At 35.7% G+C, this 21,394-nt stretch overlaps 1 protein-coding gene across 1 annotated transcript in view; it reads right to left on the bottom strand.

The window, feature by feature from the left end:
* Positions 1-21,394, bottom strand: part of LOC109101229 (sodium/potassium/calcium exchanger 3-like) — a 68,654-nt gene that overhangs the window by 12,515 nt on the left and 34,745 nt on the right. The window contains exon 3 of the mRNA XM_042768960.1: positions 3,269-3,345. Within this exon, the coding sequence (XP_042624894.1) occupies positions 3,269-3,345 (77 nt within the window). The remainder of the gene's footprint in view (positions 1-3,268; positions 3,346-21,394) is intronic.

Here is a 21,394-nt window from a genome sequence, read left to right as displayed (position 1 = left end):
TTTGATGCCATATATGGAAAGAAGCTGGAAATTTTAAAGGAAAGAAGTGAATAAATAAATGTGCTTTCTGCATTAATAATACACTTGCACATCAGAGGAAAGCATATCTTACACAATGAGAAAATGTCATTACCAAAGCTACTACAAAGCCAGATGAAACTATTTCAGACAGTAAACCATGCGTCGGTCCTATGGAACCCATTGACAAAGCCGAAAGGAATATTCGGAGGACATATCAACATACGTAGCGTAATGTCTAAAACGAAACAGTTGGAACATCTACTGCTGGGATCAAATCTACATTACCTGTGTCTTTCTGAGACTTGTATTACAGCTACAACTCCTGTATCGGCATTTATGATTCCGGGATATAAAGTATACAGACGGGACAGAGGAAAGGGAAAAGGGGGCGGGGTCTTGATTTACGTAAAAGACAGTATTGACAGTCACCAAATAGACATTACAGATCAAACTATATAGTGTGTTGGTGTTACAATCAAACTATCGCCTCAAATGTCATTTATTGTACTTTGTGTATATAGACCACCAAATGCAACAAGTGATTTTTATACTGGTTTAACAAAAATTCTAAAAACATATGAACAAAAGGATATATTTATGTTGAGGGTGACCTCAACATAAATTGGCTTGATAAATTCGCTCCTGGTCAATACAAATGACACAATTGATTAAAAAGCCTACTAGAATAACAAAAACGTCTCAAACTTTGATAGATTTAATATTCACCAATAAACCAGACAGGATAGTTAAAACATACAACCTAATAACTGGACTATCCAATCATAATTTTGTTCTAATAGCCAGGAAATAAATAAATCAAGATACATAAACAAAGAACAATCAAATAAACAATGCAAAATTCCTCATATTCCTAAAAGAAATCAAGAACACCTTAAAAATGATTTAAATGAAATTGACTGGGCCTCCAAAATTGATAAAGAGTTGTGTACATACATGCAACAATATTATAACTGCTATAAAGAATAAAATTGATAAACATACACAGCTCAAACATAGAAAATCAAATAAAAAGAGTCTCCCGTGGTTTAATGAATCCCTTTGGGATACAATGAAACAGTAAGATAAAGCTCTCAAGGTTTCTCTTAAAACTAAATTAACCACTGATTATTACATTTATAAATCTCTGAGAAATAAAGTTACCATGCTGCTTCGAAAAGCAAAAGCAAATTTTTTCCTAAACTTAATCAAAGAGGCAAAAGGTAATTGTAAAAATCTGTGGAGAAGCATGGACAAACTATTGGGAAGGAAAAAAATAAATCAGGAGCATTTACAGTTCAAAATCAATGGAATTTTTCAAAATGAGGGCTCTATTTTGGCTAAACACTACAATGATTATTTCTTGGATTCTGTATTAGACCTGGCAGAGACTTTCCCTGAAGTGAACTGCTGCAGAGATGATCATGGGGATGGTAATGCATCTTACTGTAGGTTGCAGAATATAGATGAAGACAAAATTTTCAAAATAATATCAAATTTAAAAAATAGTAAAGCAAAGGATATATTCACTTTTAAAAGAACACAAAACTATTCTAACTCCTCCACTAACAATAGCTGTGAATCAATCTATAAATGAAAAATTTTTCCTTTGGCGTTAAAAAAAGATTTTCAAGTCAGGAGACAAGCTCTGTGTCTCAAACTATCCACCTATTAGCATTCTACCAGCCATCTCCAAGATCTTTGAGAAAGTGGTGGCAGAACAGCTAGTAGAGCATCTCAACCACACTGGTAAAATATTTAGGTGTCATATTGGAACCAAATTTAGGCTTTAAAAAGCATATAAAAAAGTTAACAAATACAATAAAATTTAATATGGCACAGTTCAGATACATTCAGAATTCCTTTACAATCGAGGCCTCAGGGGCCTATCTAAATGCAAAGATTGTTCCTCATTTTCGATATTGTATGACAAGTTGGTCACAGGCTACTAAAACTGCCCTCAAGCCACTTGAGTCATTATATAAAAGCTCTCTAAAGATTCACGATAAGAAAAGCAGACGATTCCATCACTGTCATATTCTTGTAAAATACCAATTTCTCAGTTTTGAAAATCTGATAATTCACACCAATCTGTGTTTGATGTATAAGATCCTTTATGACAACGCTGCTCCTCAACTAAAAGAATTCATATCTTTGGGCTCTGAAACAACAGCTCGAGCCACACGATCTACAGTGCGAGGTGAATGCAGGATCCCTAAACGGAGGACAGTATTTGGAAACTCTGCTTTTTCTTGTATGGCCGCTCGTCAGTGGAATATGTTGCTTACAGAGCTAAAAAAAAGCACAAATTCTTACACGTTCACACACCAAGCAAAGAAATGGCTTTTATCAAATCAAATTTGTCCCCACATGTGACCAGATATATGTATGTGTGTGTGTAAGTGTGTGTTCTAAGGTCTAAGTATATGAAAGGTGTGAACATGAACTTTTGTACATTTTTTTTTTTTGGCAAGTGTAAATCTTATTACTCATGTATGTTTTATATATTGTAGCTTAACATCAGCCTGCTCAGGGACTACGGGTGAAAATTAGCTCTTGAGCTAAAACCCGGTACTATGCATCTCTCCCTTTGAGGTTAATGTTTATTGTACGCTGTCCCTGTTTCTTAAAAAAAAATACAAATAAATAAATACTACACATTAAAATATTCAAAGTTAAGATTATTGATCTTAAGATATATATGTGTGTGTGTGTATATATATATATATATATATATATATATATATATATATATATATATATATATATATATATATATATACATACTGTATATATAATATATACTTTCATAACAATCTTCCAAATCAAACTAACAAACATAATCGATACTGGGGCATGTTGTCACCTACATCTGTTAAATGAACTTGATTTGTCGCACTGGTTAATGTGGCAAAGACATTCTGATTGGACATCAAGCTCTTACAACATAATTTAAGTTGAACAAACCCTTCTCTGCTTGCACTCCTCCATTGGATTGAGGTAATATAACCTGCAAATTAACATGATCAATTCATTCATGTGTACCAATGAGCAGGTCACTTGGAAAATCCTTTGTAGTCATTGTAACAAATAATACAGATGAAGCCAGAGACTGCCCTGATGCTTGAATGGAACACACAACCTTGTGACTTTAAGTGTTTGTGTAATTTCATAGGTTTCAGCAAGAATAAGGCATTCAAACTACTGTATCGAATGTTGAAAAGGAAAAGCAGATGGTAGAGATACTTACACACAGAACATGCAAGGCTACGGCCCCCTCCATTCGCTCCTGGTTGGTAAAGATATCATCAGGAAACTCATGTATACCTGCACAAAACACATACACAGACACACATTTGGCTACATGAATAGTCCATTTATAACACAGAGCAGCACACACGTTTCTCAGAGATTCTTCCCACTCATTATACATCATGTAATTAAACATATGGATGACTCCAGAGGAAAATTAGTAAATGCTTTAAATCACAGACTAATTATACACAGCATGAGTTCATCTCATTAAGGTAGAATGTGCTTGCATATACTTTTGTGTCTATTAAAGGGCTAGACCACTCAAAAATAAAAAATTGTGCAACATAAAGGAGATATTTTGCAGAAATGTCTGAGCTTCTCTCTTCCCTACAATGAAAGTGATTGGGGACCAAAGCTGTCAAGTTTTCAAAAGGGCACAAAAGCACCAAGCGACAATATTTTGTGTCTTCTGAAACCATGTTATAAAATGCATGACAGCATGAAATTTATGTCATTATTTGATAAAATCTTGCTTGACACTCATGGTCACCATTCACTTCCATTGTATAGAAAAGAGCAGCTTGGACATTTTGCCCAACATCTCTGTTTGTTTCCCATAAAAGAGTATGAGTTTCAAAACACACGAGTGTGATGACATAGTTAATTTTTTTGGGTGAAATATTCCTTTAACAGTCCAAAAAGAGTTCATTATTAATCAGCAGACCTCATACAGTGAAACATTTCTACTCTGATCACTCAGAACAACAAAATGACTTTATCAGACGTCACTGAGCTTCAGAGAGAACTGACAACTATATGACTGTGGCATTGGTGTGATTTTCAGGAGCTGTTCTTGCAGTTCTGACGGCATTACTGCTGCTCCCAGTCCATCGCTGCTCTGTTAACAAGCTATTCACTGACACAGCGTGTCACCCGGCCAACTCCATTGATAAGCCCGCAGCCTGCCGACAGAATCGGGTCAGTGAGAGTGGCCACTTATTTGCCTGGATTCGGTTTTACATTTTCTAAGATGGTGGGAGTGACAAAGTCAGCCGTGAAGCTCTCTGAAGTGTTACAATTGTACTCGTTCCTACACAGCCCGTTGCCATGACGTCAACATCCAAGATACTACAGCCCTGATTGAAAAGCGTTGAGACCCCAGAGACTAGCTTTGTTCCATTCGGGGAAAAGCCTGATCTCTCTGTGCAAACGTGAAACCTGATTTATTTCATTGCTGACAGAAAAATAGCTCAGAATGTGTGTAGTTTTGAATGGCTGTCACTTTTTATGACTGAAAGACAGACAATATCTAGAGAGACTAAAATAAATTGCTTGTCTGATCCTCTCACATCGTTTTTTTCCCTCCAATGTCTTTTTTTTGTGTCTATAAAAGCAAATTTAATCATTTTGCATGCTTTTTTATCTTTTATTTTCATTTATGGGTATTTCTGTATCTATAGACACATTTGTTCCTAAGGACTTTTAGAAAATAAATGATCTTAAAACCATTTTGACACCTCCACTAATTTAATTTGTCCACTAACAATTACCGGAAAATTCTGTAATTTTAATTATTTTTCATATTAAGTGTCATAATTAAGTGTCATAATTACAAATATTCTTCACATATGATATTTACCTTGATTATTCTTGATTTCCTTTACATATCACATCTCATATTTCATCTCAAGCATGCTCTTCACTGACACATGTGTTTCCTTGGTAAGTACACACATTTTTCATAAACCTTTATATAATAATAATATTTTATGATTTAAAGTCTGGGTCTTAGATAAGGCAAAGTAAGGGTCTTAAAATAATTTATTACACAAAATATTAAAAGCAGGTAAAATTAAAAGCAGTTAAAGAGTTAAATTTTTTTTAATAAAAAAAAAAAAATCCTATATAAGTGAACTTCACATAAGAAAACAAAAAAGTTGTAATTTGCTTGTTTAAAAAAAAAAAAAATCAAACCCTGAAGTTCTGAAAAATAACTTAGTTTAAGTTATTTTTCAGATTCAGTATTGCATAAGTACAAATAACGTTATTTCCTCTTTGCACAGATGCAGTGTTACTCTCTTGTGCTGCCTCATTGTGAGCAAAGATGACAAACTACAAGCTAGTTCTCAGTTTCATATAAAGATCAACAATAAGTTTTTGTATAACACGGCAATCATTACAAGAATATCTGCAAGGGTGTTTGTGTGTGTCCATGGCTGCGCAGTGCAGTGCAGTGACATTCTCTCCAAGATCACCAGGGAGGCTGAATGCGTCAGCAGGCTTCACACTGCCCCCAATGCCCTAAACACCACAGAGGTGAACTCAAACTAACTAAAAGAACTCACAAAACAATCATCCACAAGAAAAAAAGGCTCTCATCTGGTGCTTCTGTATGTATTGTACATTTAATGACACAAATCCTTCATAATTACACACGGAAGTGGAAGTGTGTGAAAAGAGAGGCTGACCCTTACTCTATGACCTCTTGGTCTCATATCAGTCTCAGTGTGATCCTATTACTTGTTTCACACACAAAAACAGTGTTTAACATGAGACATAAGGCTTCTGATGACAAACAGATGAATAAAACACTGGACCGAGTGCCTATTTTTATTCAAGGAACAACAGATCTGCTCTGGTTCTCTTGGTTCACATGGGTTTCATTGTTGGTGTGGCCTTCATTTGAGAGTCACAGCCTCTCGTTTCTGGTCCCTTCGCAGAGTGCTCCCTGGCACAAGAGATTCTGATTAATCTAATTTCAATTACAGTAACAATGAAAAAAGCAGCACTAAACAACAGCCAGTTACTGCGAGCGGATCGATTAAAGAAAACAAAACAACAGCAACAGAAAGATGAACTTGGCAATGTTGAAAGGGTCTACAGAAAGGTCCCTTCTGTAATTATGAAGAGGGCAAACAAACAGAAATGAATTCGAAACCTCTTTATTGTGCACTGGCAACACAAGTTAAAATAAATGGATGAGGCCTTAGTTCCTTTCTCAGAGTGACTGCTAGCAAAGAATGAGAAAAGGACATTCCAAGCTAGTGAGAAAAGACTAAAATCGCCCGGAAAGTTAGGATAGAGAAGGACAGGGCTGATTCTCAGCAGGTTTGGACCTTGCACAACCTCCTCCTCCAGAGTAACAGGAAACTAATGGCCAGCAGGAAGGACATGCAGACTGTCCACATACATTAACCGCTTTCAGCGCCGACCCCCTGCTCCTCCTCTGAGAACTGTTCAACTCCTCATGAGGACATGAGACAGACGTACGCATCCAAGTTCCCTTCAGAGCATTCTGTGAGCTTTGAGCTGTTAAAATAAGTCTACTTCAAAGGCTAAAAATTGGAAGATGTAATGCTTCAACTTCAAAGCAGACGAAAATGCTGCCTTTGCAGATACTATACAAAGGTAAGAAGACAAAAAGGTTACATCCTCTAAAATATCCACTAAGGTGTCTTCTGGTTGGATTTTGAATGGAAAGAATAAAAATGCTGTCTGATAGAAGCTGAGGAAGATTCAAGTTTAAGAAATATTATTCATAAGTTTGGAGTCAGAAAGACTTTATAAGAAATTAATACATTATTAAGCAAGGACACATTAAATAAATTGATCAAAAGTGTCAATAAAGACATTTTTAATGTAACAAAATGTTTCTATTTCAAATAAATTGTGATCTTTTGAACTTTTTATTCATCAAAGAATCCTGAAAAAAAGTATTATGGTTTCAACAAAAATATTAAACAGCACAACATTTTAAAATTATTTTAACTATTTATTATATATTGATAATACATTTATAATGATTATTAATATTAATAATCATCCAATTAGAATAATTTCTGAAGGATCATGTGACATTGAAGACAGAAGTGATGAATAATGAAAATTCTGCTTTGCCATAAAAGGAATAAATTATGTTTTAAAATATATCAAAATAGAAAATTTTAAATTGTAATAATATTTCACAATATAACTGCTTTGATTTGATCAAATACACGCAGCCTTTGTGAGCAGCATAAGAGTCTTGTAATGTGTGTGTATGTGTATATCATGCATATATCTAATACCCTCATGTACAGTATATTTTCAAAGCTCACTGGAATTTATTTTAGATTATTAGACATTACATGTAATTGTGCCTTGGAAGCCAGAATTTATTAGGTGACAAAAAGATTTCCTTTGGATACAAAACACTGCCTGTTTAGTCACTGAGTGACTAGACAGTGAGAAAGCAGGGCACCTGCCTGAGGTTTCGGACACAGACACAGTCGTGGAGTAGCTGTCAGTCAAACAGAGAGAGTTAGACATAACAGCTTAACTGAGAGTCAGACCTCTGTAATTCCAATCAACAGGAAGGCAGCATCTGTTGTCAATTAAATCTAATTGATGAAATTAAAGCACTTCCGTCGTCAAGACAAACAGTTACTGGAGAATTTCTCCTTCCTAAAGGAATCGAAGTTTAGAAATGTGAATATCTGTAATTGTTATGCTGTGGCTTGTACACAGATGCAACTCCATACACAAACGAAAACTATAAGGAAATTGGAACATATAAATACTGCTAGATAGATAGATAGATAGATAGATAGATATATAGATAGACAGATAGACAGATAGATAGATAGATAGACAGATAGATAGATAGATAGATAGACAGATAGATAGATAGATAGATAGATAGATAGATAGATAGATAGATAGATAGATAGATAGATAGATAGATAGATAGATAGATATGGAAAATCAGAAAATCTGGAATAAATCTTGTTTAAGGTGAGTCCTGACAGATATTTTCATTATTAGGAACTTTTCTGGATTGACTGAGGTGTTATATGTATAATAATTGTAGAAAAATGAGAAAAATACATAGAAATTACTGTTTAAATTCCTAACAGAAAAACATGGCACGACAGAGACAGGTTTTGCTCTTCATTACTTATGTTTGGTGATTACTAGAGCAACCCCTCTGAGGATTTGATATGCTGTCTCTGTCATTATATTGCTTGTATGGCTTAAAACAAATTACCCAAGGGAGCTCTAAAGATATCGCACTTTCCATCCTCAAAGATGTGAGTCAAACAACTGATTCACTTAGCTACCAAGCTAGACTACGATAACAAGTAGAGCGTAATGATACTGTATATAAAGCACTTGTGGCTTCTTACATAATGAGAAGGTTCACTGAAGACCAACTTCCCTCAAAGTTAATATCATTCAAAAAATAAATCAAATACTCACTGAGGGGCTTTATTAAGTAGTAGTAACAAACTATGTTATATTTGCTTGTTTACACTGTTTTTTTTATTTATTTTTTTATTTTTTATTCTTATTCTGTCAAATTGTGAACCTTCATGATGACAGCTTTGGTTTTTTATTTTTGCAGCATACCGAGGGATCACTTTGTCAAAGTAACACTCACTTTCCTAGATATCCGCTTTTTTTTTTTTTTTTTTTTTGGTACATCATGTCCATATTTGACCTTGAATTTAATCATGACTTAATTCCAATGTGGAACCCTATGGAGTACTAATATGGCATTCACTGGCATATTTTGTGATCACTTCAATATGAAATGCAGCATAATGACTGCTGTTGGTGATGTAACTTTGGGACAGATGCTGAGTTGTTGACAGATTCCATGAAAAAGTTCTGCCTCTTAAGTGATTTTCCCCTATAAAGCTGCTTTAATTGTCATGCAGAGCCTTTAATCCTGTTTTCCCATAGATGACATAAGATGCCTTCCGTCCATTTAACCATGTAAATTCTATAATTTGCACTTAAAGATTGTTGGAAACACATAATCCAGTGCATGTCCTCAAAATACTTTGTCTAATAAGGACAGGACAGGCATATGGACATTACACAGAAGATTAACATAAAGAAAACTTAAGCTGATGCAATAAATTATTAATTTAAAGTAAGTTAATTGCTCACCCAGTGTGCTATAACAAATTACATAATTCAGGGATATTTAGGAAGACAGCCGTTTCAACAAATAAATATATTATATAAACTGAATACTAAAATTACAAAAGCTGGAAAAATAATAAATAAAGGGTAAACAGAAATACATAAGCAACAAAAAATATTAAAAATGACAAAAGTGCATAATTACTAAAATAGTAGTAATTATAAAATTATTCAATTAAAAAATGAAAATATATTCAATTAAAATGTAAAAATGCTAATTCAAAATACAAACAAATACTAAAATAATGATAATAATAATAATAATAATAATAATAATAATAATAATAATAATAATACAAAAATAAAAATTTTACACAAAAGAAAATATAATGGTAAAGTTCTCAAACATAAAATGTACTGTAGAAAAAAATGTATAGCAACAATCATACAGCAAAATAAATATATAATAAATAAATAAAAATATAAAAAATATATAAAATGTTTTTTTTTTTTTTTTTTTTTTTTTTTTTTTTTTTTAAATAAAGCTAGCTAAGGATAGTTGCATAAAAGTTAACATAAAAGCATTTCAATGACAACAGGGTCTTAATATGATTCACTTACAAGGTGCATTTGACCCAGTTTGACTGCTTTACTATTTTTCTTATGTAATAGATACACAGTTTATTTTCACCTCAGCAGGGAAATCTGTGATTGAGAGGGGCTGAAGTGTTGATTGTAAACATTGGTAGTGGTGCTCAAGTGCTTCAGGTATAGTGTTTGAGAGGGGACACTCAGGACCGCTAATAATGACATGACTCGCATGCCAACAACACTAGTCCTCTCCGCAGTCAGCCTCAAACACAGCTGAGATACCGAGACCAATTAGTCCTGGATTCAATTAAAGCAATTCACAAGCCCTTCACTGCTGCACTAACATCAGCATGCAATTGTTTCAGCTGAGCTCTCTTCCCTGGTACACCAATCACAGCTACATTGTGCTGCTAATGGCTAATTACATGATAAAACATGCATAGTCACCTAGAGTCCTTAATAACACGACTTTTTCTAGTATACACATGAAATGTTCTAACACACAAGTATAGCTGATTTTTCTAACCAGGTCAAAAGATAAATAAGAAGCAATGTTCTGTACCTGCTTATGTAAAAAGGTCAAGCGAAGAAAACATAAGTGATAGGAGATTTGAAGGCATGCAATGGTCAAATTATACTGTTTCTGAGATAAAACATTTTCTTTCTCCTTCTCTCTTACACACACACACACACACACACACACACAACCAAAGAAATAGAGGCTGGGATAAGCATATTTGATGATAGATGCAGAGTCCTTCTTAAATCCCTGACTTTTAAATCTATGCAGGATCAAGCAGGATTGACCTGCACTGTAGCAACTGGGGTCCAGACTCCCAGGGGGAAAAACAGCGCTCGTCCATGCTTCTTACATAAGCACACAAATATTATATAATTCAGATTTGTATAAATGATTCATTCTAATTCATTCTAATACATCATTAAATAGATCTCAGGAGATAAGGCTTTTTAAGAACAATGTGCAGATGCACACTACAAGACATCGTGTAGTGAGCAGTTACTAAAAGTAGAATAGCAGAAGTGGAAATTATTGTGTATATATATTTTTTTCTCTGAATGGTCAAGATACCTGAAATTTCTCTTTTAAAATAAAATATTATTAAATTAAAGAAAAAAGTTCAACATTGGTTTAACAAATTAAGTCAAATAATGTATGTATATATAATAGATGTATACATTCAATAATTATAATATTATAATAATATCAATTAAATAACAATAATTATAATAATTACGCTCTCTACTACTGCATCCCTGATACACACTCTTATTTCAACCATGACAATGAGTAGTTTGGCATGGTGATGGAAATGACAGTGTTAATGTATTTGGTCTCAGCGGAATAGATCTGCTGCACTGCTGCTGATTTTTTCTGCTTCTGCAGAGCAAGTGACAACACATCCACAGACATGTTCTCAACATGTAAGACATGCTGCTGCTGCTGATACACATACAACACATATGAAATAACTCGTAGTGATCTATATGGGTGGAGCTGGGGGAGGTAGAGGGTTTGCTTTCAGCAAACACAGAACCAAAACATTTCAATGTTTTGAACAGCAGAAACAGCAGAGGCCAATCAGCTTGTGCCATGTAGGATGATGTCATGAACTAGATATGTACTGTATGATATCAGTGCTACTGTCGTCCATATCCATTATTATTGATTTATTGCTTCTAAAAGATGCTATTGCATGTCAACCAAACCATTTTTTTTCTGAAATAATATCCAACTTCCCAAATGTTATTATCTGCATGCTTTGTCATTAACACACGTGTGATGCATGATCTAATCCATTATTAAATGATGTCATCCAGAGTGGAGTGGTCTGGTGTGGTCAGGGAGATGACAATAACCCGAACACATCAACCTCTGCCACTAATCCCTCTATAAATGACAGATGACTCTGGGGAGGAGGGGATATATTATCCATGAATGATGCTGGAAGGGTCTAATACATTAGTATAGTCATTAAGGATAATGTGATAATTGTATATGTAGAAGCATGTAAGGGGCATTAAAACTTCCCTCTCAATCTCTTTTTGTACCTCCACTCTGCTGATTCTGTGTTTGTATATGCAGGGTGTTTGGGGACAGCATGTGTCCATCAGCTAAGCTCCGCAAATCCCATCCTAATCTGTTGCATGATGATATGTGCAGGAAGCCTGAAAAATAATATTCAATACATTTTCTCCATTATTAAAATATGGCTGCCCTTATGCCATGGAGTGCACAATTTTCAAAAAAGCTTTAAAAATGATCATGTGGTTTGTGAATGATAGGGAGAGATTCAAGGACTCTTTTCCCCAGTCCAAAAGATGTGTATTTGTTGAAGCTGTGACAAATTTCCATCGGGCTTCCGAGAAATATGAATCTGTGTACTGATGCCTCCATAATGGCAGTTTAAAGTGCTTGAAGCTTCTCCTTCAAAAAACAGTTTTTTGAAAACACATATAAGTGTATTTAACTTTTTTTATTTTTGCCACTGGTATTTAAAAATCTAGGAGGCACATTACCTAATGTGATGGACATCTAATATAAGATAATGAGAGAAGATATGAAAAAGAATTCACTATTTGTTCTACATATTGCAACAATATATATATATATATATATATATATATATATATATATATATATATATATATATATATATATATATATATATAATTAAAAATGTAAAACATGTAACACTACAAAAATATCTATATTTATTTGTTTAATTTTCTTGTATTTGTGTGTGTGTTTGTGTGTGTGTATTAATAAAATAAGATAAAAAGATATACCCCACTAACATAGCAACAGTGATTCAACCAATGGCGTTTAGGGCGGGGTTGTCTTCTATGACCAATGGCAGCTGGGGGAGTAAGCTATCTGAAATCTGTCATTCACCTATAAGTACAAAAGTACGAAGAAACTGACAATTGTGCATGATGTCAAGCAGAACATATGGGGTAATTGTGTGTGTCTCAGTATTTTTCATCAGCACAGCAAGCTAAAGAAAATGATAAGTGTAGCAAGAAAGAGAGCTCTCTTCTGAAGAGCCACACAGCATGAATGACACTGAAGAAGAAATAGAAAAAGAGAACTCTATTTTAGCTGGTTAAAAACATCTGGATGGGCCCAATCAAATTACGCTGAGACTGATCGTGATCATGCCATGTTGTGGCTGACGTGAACATGAGTGAGGTGTCTGAGAGAAGACCTGATCTTAAAACATGAATGGAAGTAATTAAAGAGTTACATGAAAAGAAAGTATACACTACAGCTGGAAAAATCATTTCAAAACATCACTGTGGATCATGTGATTTATAAGACCCGAACTAATCAACAAACTGATAGGAGCTGTATGTCTATTGCTGTAAGTAAAGAAATAGCTGGCCAGGGGTGTTGCCAAAATGCCTGGCAAGAACCTTTTTTCTTGCTTAACCAATTGGGCGAGTTTGGTACAGGACTACTTACTTGTTCAAACAAAGATACGTTAAGGAAACCTATTTGGAAAGAATCATTATTTGGGCAGTTCCACTTGGTGCCACTTGATGCCTTCAGTAGTTTGGTGCAGTAGTTTTTGTGAAGAGTCATCTGAATGATGTTCACTCACATGAGACTCATAATAGTTTTCCGTAAATAGAGTTTCACAAGTTCACACTTACATATAATACATAGAGTAAAGGTTATGAGTATTTGGCGTGCTGTCCGAGGGGAGGGCTCCAAGCTCAGAATTTGGCCCGAACCCAGAGTACACCCCCAACCCCCCACCCTCCGCTCTGAGATGCACAACATCTTTTGTGGCTTTGTTTTTTTATTGGCGAAATGGAGCAAAAACTGACAATATTGACAATATTGTGTCAGAAATCTAACTCACAATATTAACATCATGTTCATTAAACTGGTATAAAATCAATCACATTTGCAATCATGCTAATATTCAGGAAAAATAGCACTCATACAGTTTTATTTAATTGTATCATATGATATAATTTTTTTTCAAAGTGAGTCATATACTCGATAATATCAGCTTGCACATCATTAAAACAACAATAATGATATTGTCATAGATGATAAATATTGCATAGTCCTAGTGTAGAGCACTGTTAAAAAACTTACTTGTATCAGTGTTATTTGCATAAAACTCAGAGACAATCATCCTGATCCAAGATAATGGCTGTAAAGTGTCTAACACCATGGAGGTATTGGCAGTAGGAATTAGGATTATTTTGAGACACTGGAAGACAGTGAAAGGCCCAGAATCGAAAGAGTGGGCCAATGCAATGGTAGAAACTGCATCTTATGAATCCATGCCTAATCGAATAAATGGTGTTAGAGAAGAGTGGTTGTCTTCCTGAGAATAGTTCTGGACACATATTACAATAAGGTCTCAAAATGAAAAAAACAACTAATTTATGTTCTGTCTTGCACTGTATTTTATTTCATGGTCAAAATGTGACTGTAGAAATTTGTATCCCTGTATACTTATTGTAATGTTGTACTTTTGGTACCCATCAGCCTTCCAAAAAAAAAGCAATAAAACTTCAGTAAGTAAAACTTCCACTACTTCTTGTTTCTCTCACCTAAATATCACTCTCAATGCACCACACTTGATGTTTAAATCAAGCACTGAAGCTTATGTCAATCTAAAGAGTTTGTGCTAATGTCAAGAGATCAATCCATCAGTCACCTCAGAGTGACGGCTGACAGGCCTCCTGCTCACCTGCTTGTCTCCCAGAATAAAGCACAGTCCATGTGTCACATGCTTGTCTCCCCCGATCTCTCTGGGAACATGCTGTTCTCCACAGAGATGCCATATTTCGGGAAACATACCTATTATGCGCGAATCATAAATCATATGGTGGAGGGATCAGGTCAGGACACAGGAAGGAGCGTATAAGAGAGAAACAGGGAGAGGAATTAAAAAAAGGATTGAAGGAGGAAAGTACGGAAAGACAGGACTTTTGTGTTTAAGATCCAAGTAGGCCAGTGGGACCGAAGAAAGGGCACATGGTAATCCTGGCATTTAATCAGGATGCCACAGAATGTGACCAGAAAGGAAAACTAAATCATACTCACACTCGACAAGGCAAAAACAGAGATGGTTTATAATCATCTGCCTCATTATACAATCTGTTTGATCCAAAGAGCAAATCATTAAAGCAGGACGAACCGCTTTCGTTTTTAAAACTGCATTTTCCTGAGAGCTGGAGTAGCACACGTGGCTTAGCGGATTGCAAACAGGACTGAATGTTAACATATGTAAAATGCTAATAATTAATCATGTTTGTTTTACCACCAAAATTACGTCACTTCCTAGAGGATGATGTCATTAAGGATCCAGCATTTTTACTTAAAGGGATATTATTAGGTATGTATGATACTGTAAATCTGCACTTTATTATAAGCTGATATTAGCAATGTTTTTAATTTGTCAGTTTCAATCAACACATGACACATTTTGGCCATTATTGGATATTTAAAGTTCCCCTTTCATGCCATTTCGAATACTGCCTTTCATGCAGTGTGTAATGTAGCTGTTTGTGAATGTAAACAATCTGCAAAGTTATTGTCTCCCCCCCAAAAAAATCTACAAATCATCAGTAATTCGAATCACACTTCTACTTTGTTTTACTCTGGCTGGCCATGAACAACTTGACCCACCCTAAAACACTGTAGCTTGTACGTGTGGTTAACATGTCTAGAAGTCGCGGTGTTCTACGCTGTGAAAGTAAATTTTTTATTTTTTTACTTCCGAAAGATGAGGCTGCAAAGAATCAGTGGTTAAAATGAATTTTTTTTCCACTGTACCAGAGCAGTACTGTCATAATTCACAGGAGAGGAACGAGGAATCGCTGGAGTAACACGAACAAACGTCTTTAATAATCCACAGGAAACAGAACATGGAGGACATTCAACAAGTATAACCGACAAACGCAAACTGAAAGGACTGGGGCTTTTGACCACAGGATAATTGGGAAGACACAGGTGCAAGGAATGACTAATTAAAAGGAAACACGGCACACATGGGGAGGAAAAACACAACCAAATGAATCCAGGGGCGTGACAAGTACAACCCCAACCCCAATTTTAAATCACAAACACATTTTAAATCATAATTGGAAATTTTTTTTTTCATAAAAATTACAGTTCAACTTTTTTTCCCCTAAATTGTGTAGACCTCTCTTCATTTATTAGTTTAGAAGCTTATCCGGTATATTAAAACATCTGATGAGGACATGAATTACCTATCTTCCCAAATGATGATAATGAAGACAACGACGAAGAAGAACTTAAAGTTACAACAGATCTGAAATGATCAGAAGCCACTGTAAATCTGAGAAACAGATTTTGTCAGGTAAAACTTACAAGCACATACACACTAAACATAAACAACTGCACAATGGGAACCATGTGCCTCACTTTATTTCCTTCTTTCCACACTCCCCTCACTCAGGTCTGCATTACACAGTGCGGGAACATTTAACAACACATGCTTGATCTCCCTCACCCACACACATACTCACACATGCTGGCAAATACTGAGGCCCATTCGTGCACACCGCCGACCTAAAACTACAGGATCATAAAGAGGAATTCTATGCGGATGAGTGAATTTTTCAGTCCCACAATCCCAGACTAAGGCCTCTGATAAGCTAAAGGTTCCTCTGGGGAAGCACAAGGAGCCGTGCAGATCCGGCTCTGCGTGAGGTGCAGCACGTGACCGTGAAGGCTTTACACGGCGGGATGGAGATGGTGGGAGGCTACGTCCATTCTGACCACTCCATCTCTTGATGTTTGGCTGATCACATGACCAGGCCTGTGTTTAATTACAAACACATTTATTGAGGTGGAATGCTTGTAAAGAAAACCTTATGTGCCAAAAAGGTGGTCTACAAAAAAAAAAAAAAAAAAAAAAAAAAAAATATGTACAGATCGGAAAAATAAGGTGGTGTGTCTGTATATTTGGTGGAGTTTTTGTTAAAAGAGATGACCACGCGAAAGAGACAATGATGAATATAATATGACATGAGTGAACACCTCACCATCTTTCAATGTTGAATATGCAAACAAAAACCCTCAAAACCCAGGCTTCTTTGTTTCTCTCCTGACATGTGTCCACAGTGACTAACCAGAGGTGTTTTATTAACTTTTAAAGCTGTTTGTACCTCTGGGAGTCACAAAAGGAAGAAAACAAACAGAGCGAAGGGGGAGTGGGAAGGTCTCTTCACTGTTGGATATGACTTTTGACAATTCTACATATAATATAAACCCTCTCCCAAAGACAAAAATTCACAAAACCAACAACCCAGAATACATAATATAACAGCAACCTACATATGTTTAACAGTATTTTTTTGTTACAATTTATAACAATTTTTTAATAACAATTTAATTGTTTTTAACAATTTGTAATTTGTAGTGATGTACAAATTTGAGAATTTGAATTTCTGAAAGTTCGTATGAAAACAGATATTAGAAGACGGGAACAGTATCACATCCTATTCCAGTAATATTTGAAATATCAACTGATAGCAATAAAAAAAAAAAAAAAAAAAAAAAAAAATAGACTGATAACTGATGTAGTACCAATATATATTGTGTGTCCCTAGATTTAAGCACAACCAAAACAATAAAACAAGTCAAGACTAAACAATGACAGTAAAGTCCAATTTATACTTCTGCCGTAGCTACGTCGTAGGTTGTGCGTAGCATGCGTAGCCTACGCTGTAGCCTGACGTGCACCTCTCCAAAAATCGAACAGCGCATCAATTCTACGCAGACAGCAAGCGCTGTGATTGGTCTGCTACCATCCCTCCCTCCATATGTTTTGTGTGCACTTTAATATATTTTAATGTTACACCTTTTTATATAAAATAAAACGAAGCAAAGAACAAGTGTCTTTTCATTTATTATACTACATAGCATTTTACATCAGTAGTTGTCCGCGACAAACAATATTTCTCTGACGTGGTACAAGTCCTTGTGGAGATGGAAAGAGTGCTGTATCTTCTCCTGTTCTGTTTTTGTCTCCTTTTGTAGTTTATATAATGATTTTATATTTATTTGCCGCCATCACGGCTATAATGATTCTCCGATGAGCCGCTTTTTCTTCGGCTTTTGTTGTGGTACTGTGGGTTACACCAGCTTCATGCCCATGGACACTGCATACCAGCAGTTTGCACGTGTACTGCACATCAACGCGGACAACAACGCATAAGTATAAATGAAAACTGAAGCTTAGCCTACGGCGTAAAGGCTACAGCGTAGGACAGACGCAGAAAAATAAATCAGCCTTAAGAGCTCCAAACAGGAGGCAGGTCATAACAGAGCATTACCCCAGTGCAAGTGAACCCTACGAGGCAGCAGGCCCGATCCTGTCCAAGCTCCCTCTCTACACTGCTACTCATTCATTTTTAAGTGTGATGAGAGATAAAAAAAAAAGCATGGCTGTAGAGCAACATGGTCCACGGGGACTCATGAACAGCCATATCCTATCCATCTGCAATCTCTACTGTTTAAATATAGCACATATCATCATTAGTCTTACACTCCTCTCGATTTCATTGTCTCTCTCTCTACATGTCAATGCAGACTGATATCCACCACCATTGGAAAGAAAAAAAAATCACAAATGAGTCCTCTGTAATATCTCAGTGGTTTCTCCTTAAATCTGCATTTCTTAACCTGGACGCCACTCTCTCGTGAACATGCGTATGACAGTAAGCGGAAGCTAGAGATTAAGTAAATATGGATATTATTCTTACACAAATGCACTGTGTCACTTCAGAAGGCCTTAATGAACCCCACGGAGCCATGTGGACTTCTTTTATAATGGATTGGTGCAATTTTTTGGACTTCAAATTTTGGGCTGCCATCCACTCCCATTATAAAGCATTGATTAGCCTGGACATTATTTAATATAACTGAATGTTTTCATCTGAAATAAGAATGTCATATACACCTTGGATGGCTTGAGGGTGAGTAAATCATGGGGTAATTTTTGGGTAAACTATACCTTTAACCTTTTGAAAAACCAGCCTGACCAGGTGTGCGTTTCCCAAAAGCAACTGTGGTCATAAGTTCCATCGTTACCAATAGAGTTCAATGGATCTTGTGACCATAGTTAGCTAATGACTCTACTATGCACCCCAGGCTGGGAGACCAGCTAATGCTGGTTCAAGCTGGTCTTTTCTTCAGGTAAATCTCTTCTTCAGGTAAAAGTTCTGAGAACTTCTGCTGTGAAATTCCTTGATGGATAGGATCTGATGTACCATGATTTAATCATCTCTCATCCAAATTTTACTCTTATACTTAATGCACTAAAGCCCATTAAGTGGAATCGATGATTAACATCCTGAAGTTTGTTTTGGAGAGTTGTGAGAGGTGAAAGCACAGCTGCGGTTCCATCGAGATGGAAATCAGAGGCCCTTGTGGGACACAGACGCGGCTGAGTTCTGAAGGGAGCAGAGAGGAGAGACACACAAACACGTTTACAAAACACGCAAAAGTACACGCACACATGCACGCACGCACACACATACTAATGGCTCTATGAGAGAAACTGCTACTAGTGTAAGAGCAGCCAATGTCTCTGTCCTCAAAGAACTCCTTGCATTATTCAGAGATTGTTAATAATAAAGCAGTGAGCTCACTGCAAATGATGTCTACATTCGAACTTACAGCTACGACCAGTTCAGTCTGAGGATCTTGTGCTGAGAGGCAGAGATTGTGACACTTCATTGTTACATCTCTCTTAAACACCTCTCCATAGTGGAGGCTAACAGTAGCCTCACTCTCTCAGTCCCTCCAGAGCCAAGTGCGGCCCTCACGCCTGCTCCCTTTCTTCAAGCTGTACACTAAGATTTCATTTGTCAAGATGTTTTTTTTTTCTTCTTGCAACTAACTGAGGTATAATAAGTTAAACTGCTAAAATTACTAAAACTAAAATAAAAAATAGAGCTAAATCGAAACATTAAAAAATGTATTGCAACAGTTGTATAGAAAATTGTATAGCTTTTGTAACCTTCATATTATTTGCTTCCTGTATTGGACTAATTCGACAAATTAGATTAACAACAAATAAATTAAATGTAAATAGCAATATATATATATATATATATATATATATATATATATATATATATATATATATATATATTATATATATATATATATATATATATATATATATAAAATAACAAAATTTCTAAAAAAAAAATTTAAAATACCTAAATTAAAATATAAAGGTTCAAAATATTAATAAAAACTATAATAATATATAAATACTAAAATAACACTACCACAGGAACACACTCAGTCTCAAACAATTAGCAACTGTTCAAAACATTGACCCTTTTTTTTCCCACCAATATTTTGTGCATCCCTGTCTAGTATTGTAAATCTGCATAGATTTCAGAGACGTGGCCTGGCAAGTAATGCACATGTTCCGACATGTGAGTGGCGCTCATGCAGGTGACCTGAGTCTGGCTCGAGCTTTCCCCTTATTCTCTTTATTGTCTTCTGCCATCTTGATCATTCAAACGTGCATCTAATATGTGTTGTGATGGTTCATTGTTAGAATAAATGCTGAAGTAGGAAAAATCCAATCATATCTAGCATATAACGTAATATAAGCATATAATGTAATACAAGTATATAACATAATATATGCATATAAGGTTTCCGCTTCCACTTGCTACATTACTATGCAGTTACATTAGACATTAAGTGTGTTAAACAGACACTACTAATAATCATACATTAAACACTAAAGTGATCTTTTCTCTTTGACCCGCATTAAAAGGGTTGGATTCTAGCTTTTCTGCAGTTAAAGTGTCACAGCTTTTTCCCAGCTGTTGTTTGAGTGTGTTACATAATCAGAGAAGCTCAATCAACCCTGCAGCACTGATGACATCACACTCTGAGCCTGTCCATCACACACTGGATAGTGTGAGAGCATGAGAGTGAGAGGAATAGAAGGAATAAAGGGAGGAAAGAGATTAAAGAGAGAGAGAGCGAGAGAAGGGAAAGGAAAGTGAGAGAGAGAAAAAAAGGAAATAATTCTACACACTACATATGTGTATCAGTGTATAACAACGGAGCATGAAATCCCAGCAGGCCAGCTAAAAATAAATGCATGAAACAAGGCAGAAGAGTAAAGCCGAGATGGCTCTTCATCATCAGCACAGATTTAGCCTTAGGCATGTACTCCTTTATTTGATTACAGTACAAGGGTCATGACGGCCTCTCGCTGGCCAGCGTTGTAAGAAAACATGAAGACTCACTAAGGAATGAGGGAGAAGCTGGTGAACGTGTGTGTATGTGAGTGTCTCACGACAGTGGAATTCCACAGCTGCTCACGTGCACAGGGTGAAGCAGCCTCAGCACGAAACACCAATCGCCCCATTAATGAGGAGCCAGCTGCTCGCGCCACCCACCTACTGTAGTACACTGACTCACTGTAGGTTGCAACTATAGGGTTATTCCTGTTATGCAGTACATTGTGGTCTCCATATATATGGTCTCCATATATGTCATAGTATGCTGGATGAAATGTGAAACTCCGATTTTTTAAAAGAAATCATTTCAGTTAGTTTAATTTAATCA

This window comes from Cyprinus carpio, chromosome A13 (assembly GCF_018340385.1).
Source record: "Cyprinus carpio isolate SPL01 chromosome A13, ASM1834038v1, whole genome shotgun sequence".
Lineage (NCBI taxonomy): Eukaryota > Metazoa > Chordata > Actinopteri > Cypriniformes > Cyprinidae > Cyprinus > Cyprinus carpio.
This window is presented reverse-complemented; position numbering and strand designations above follow the sequence as displayed.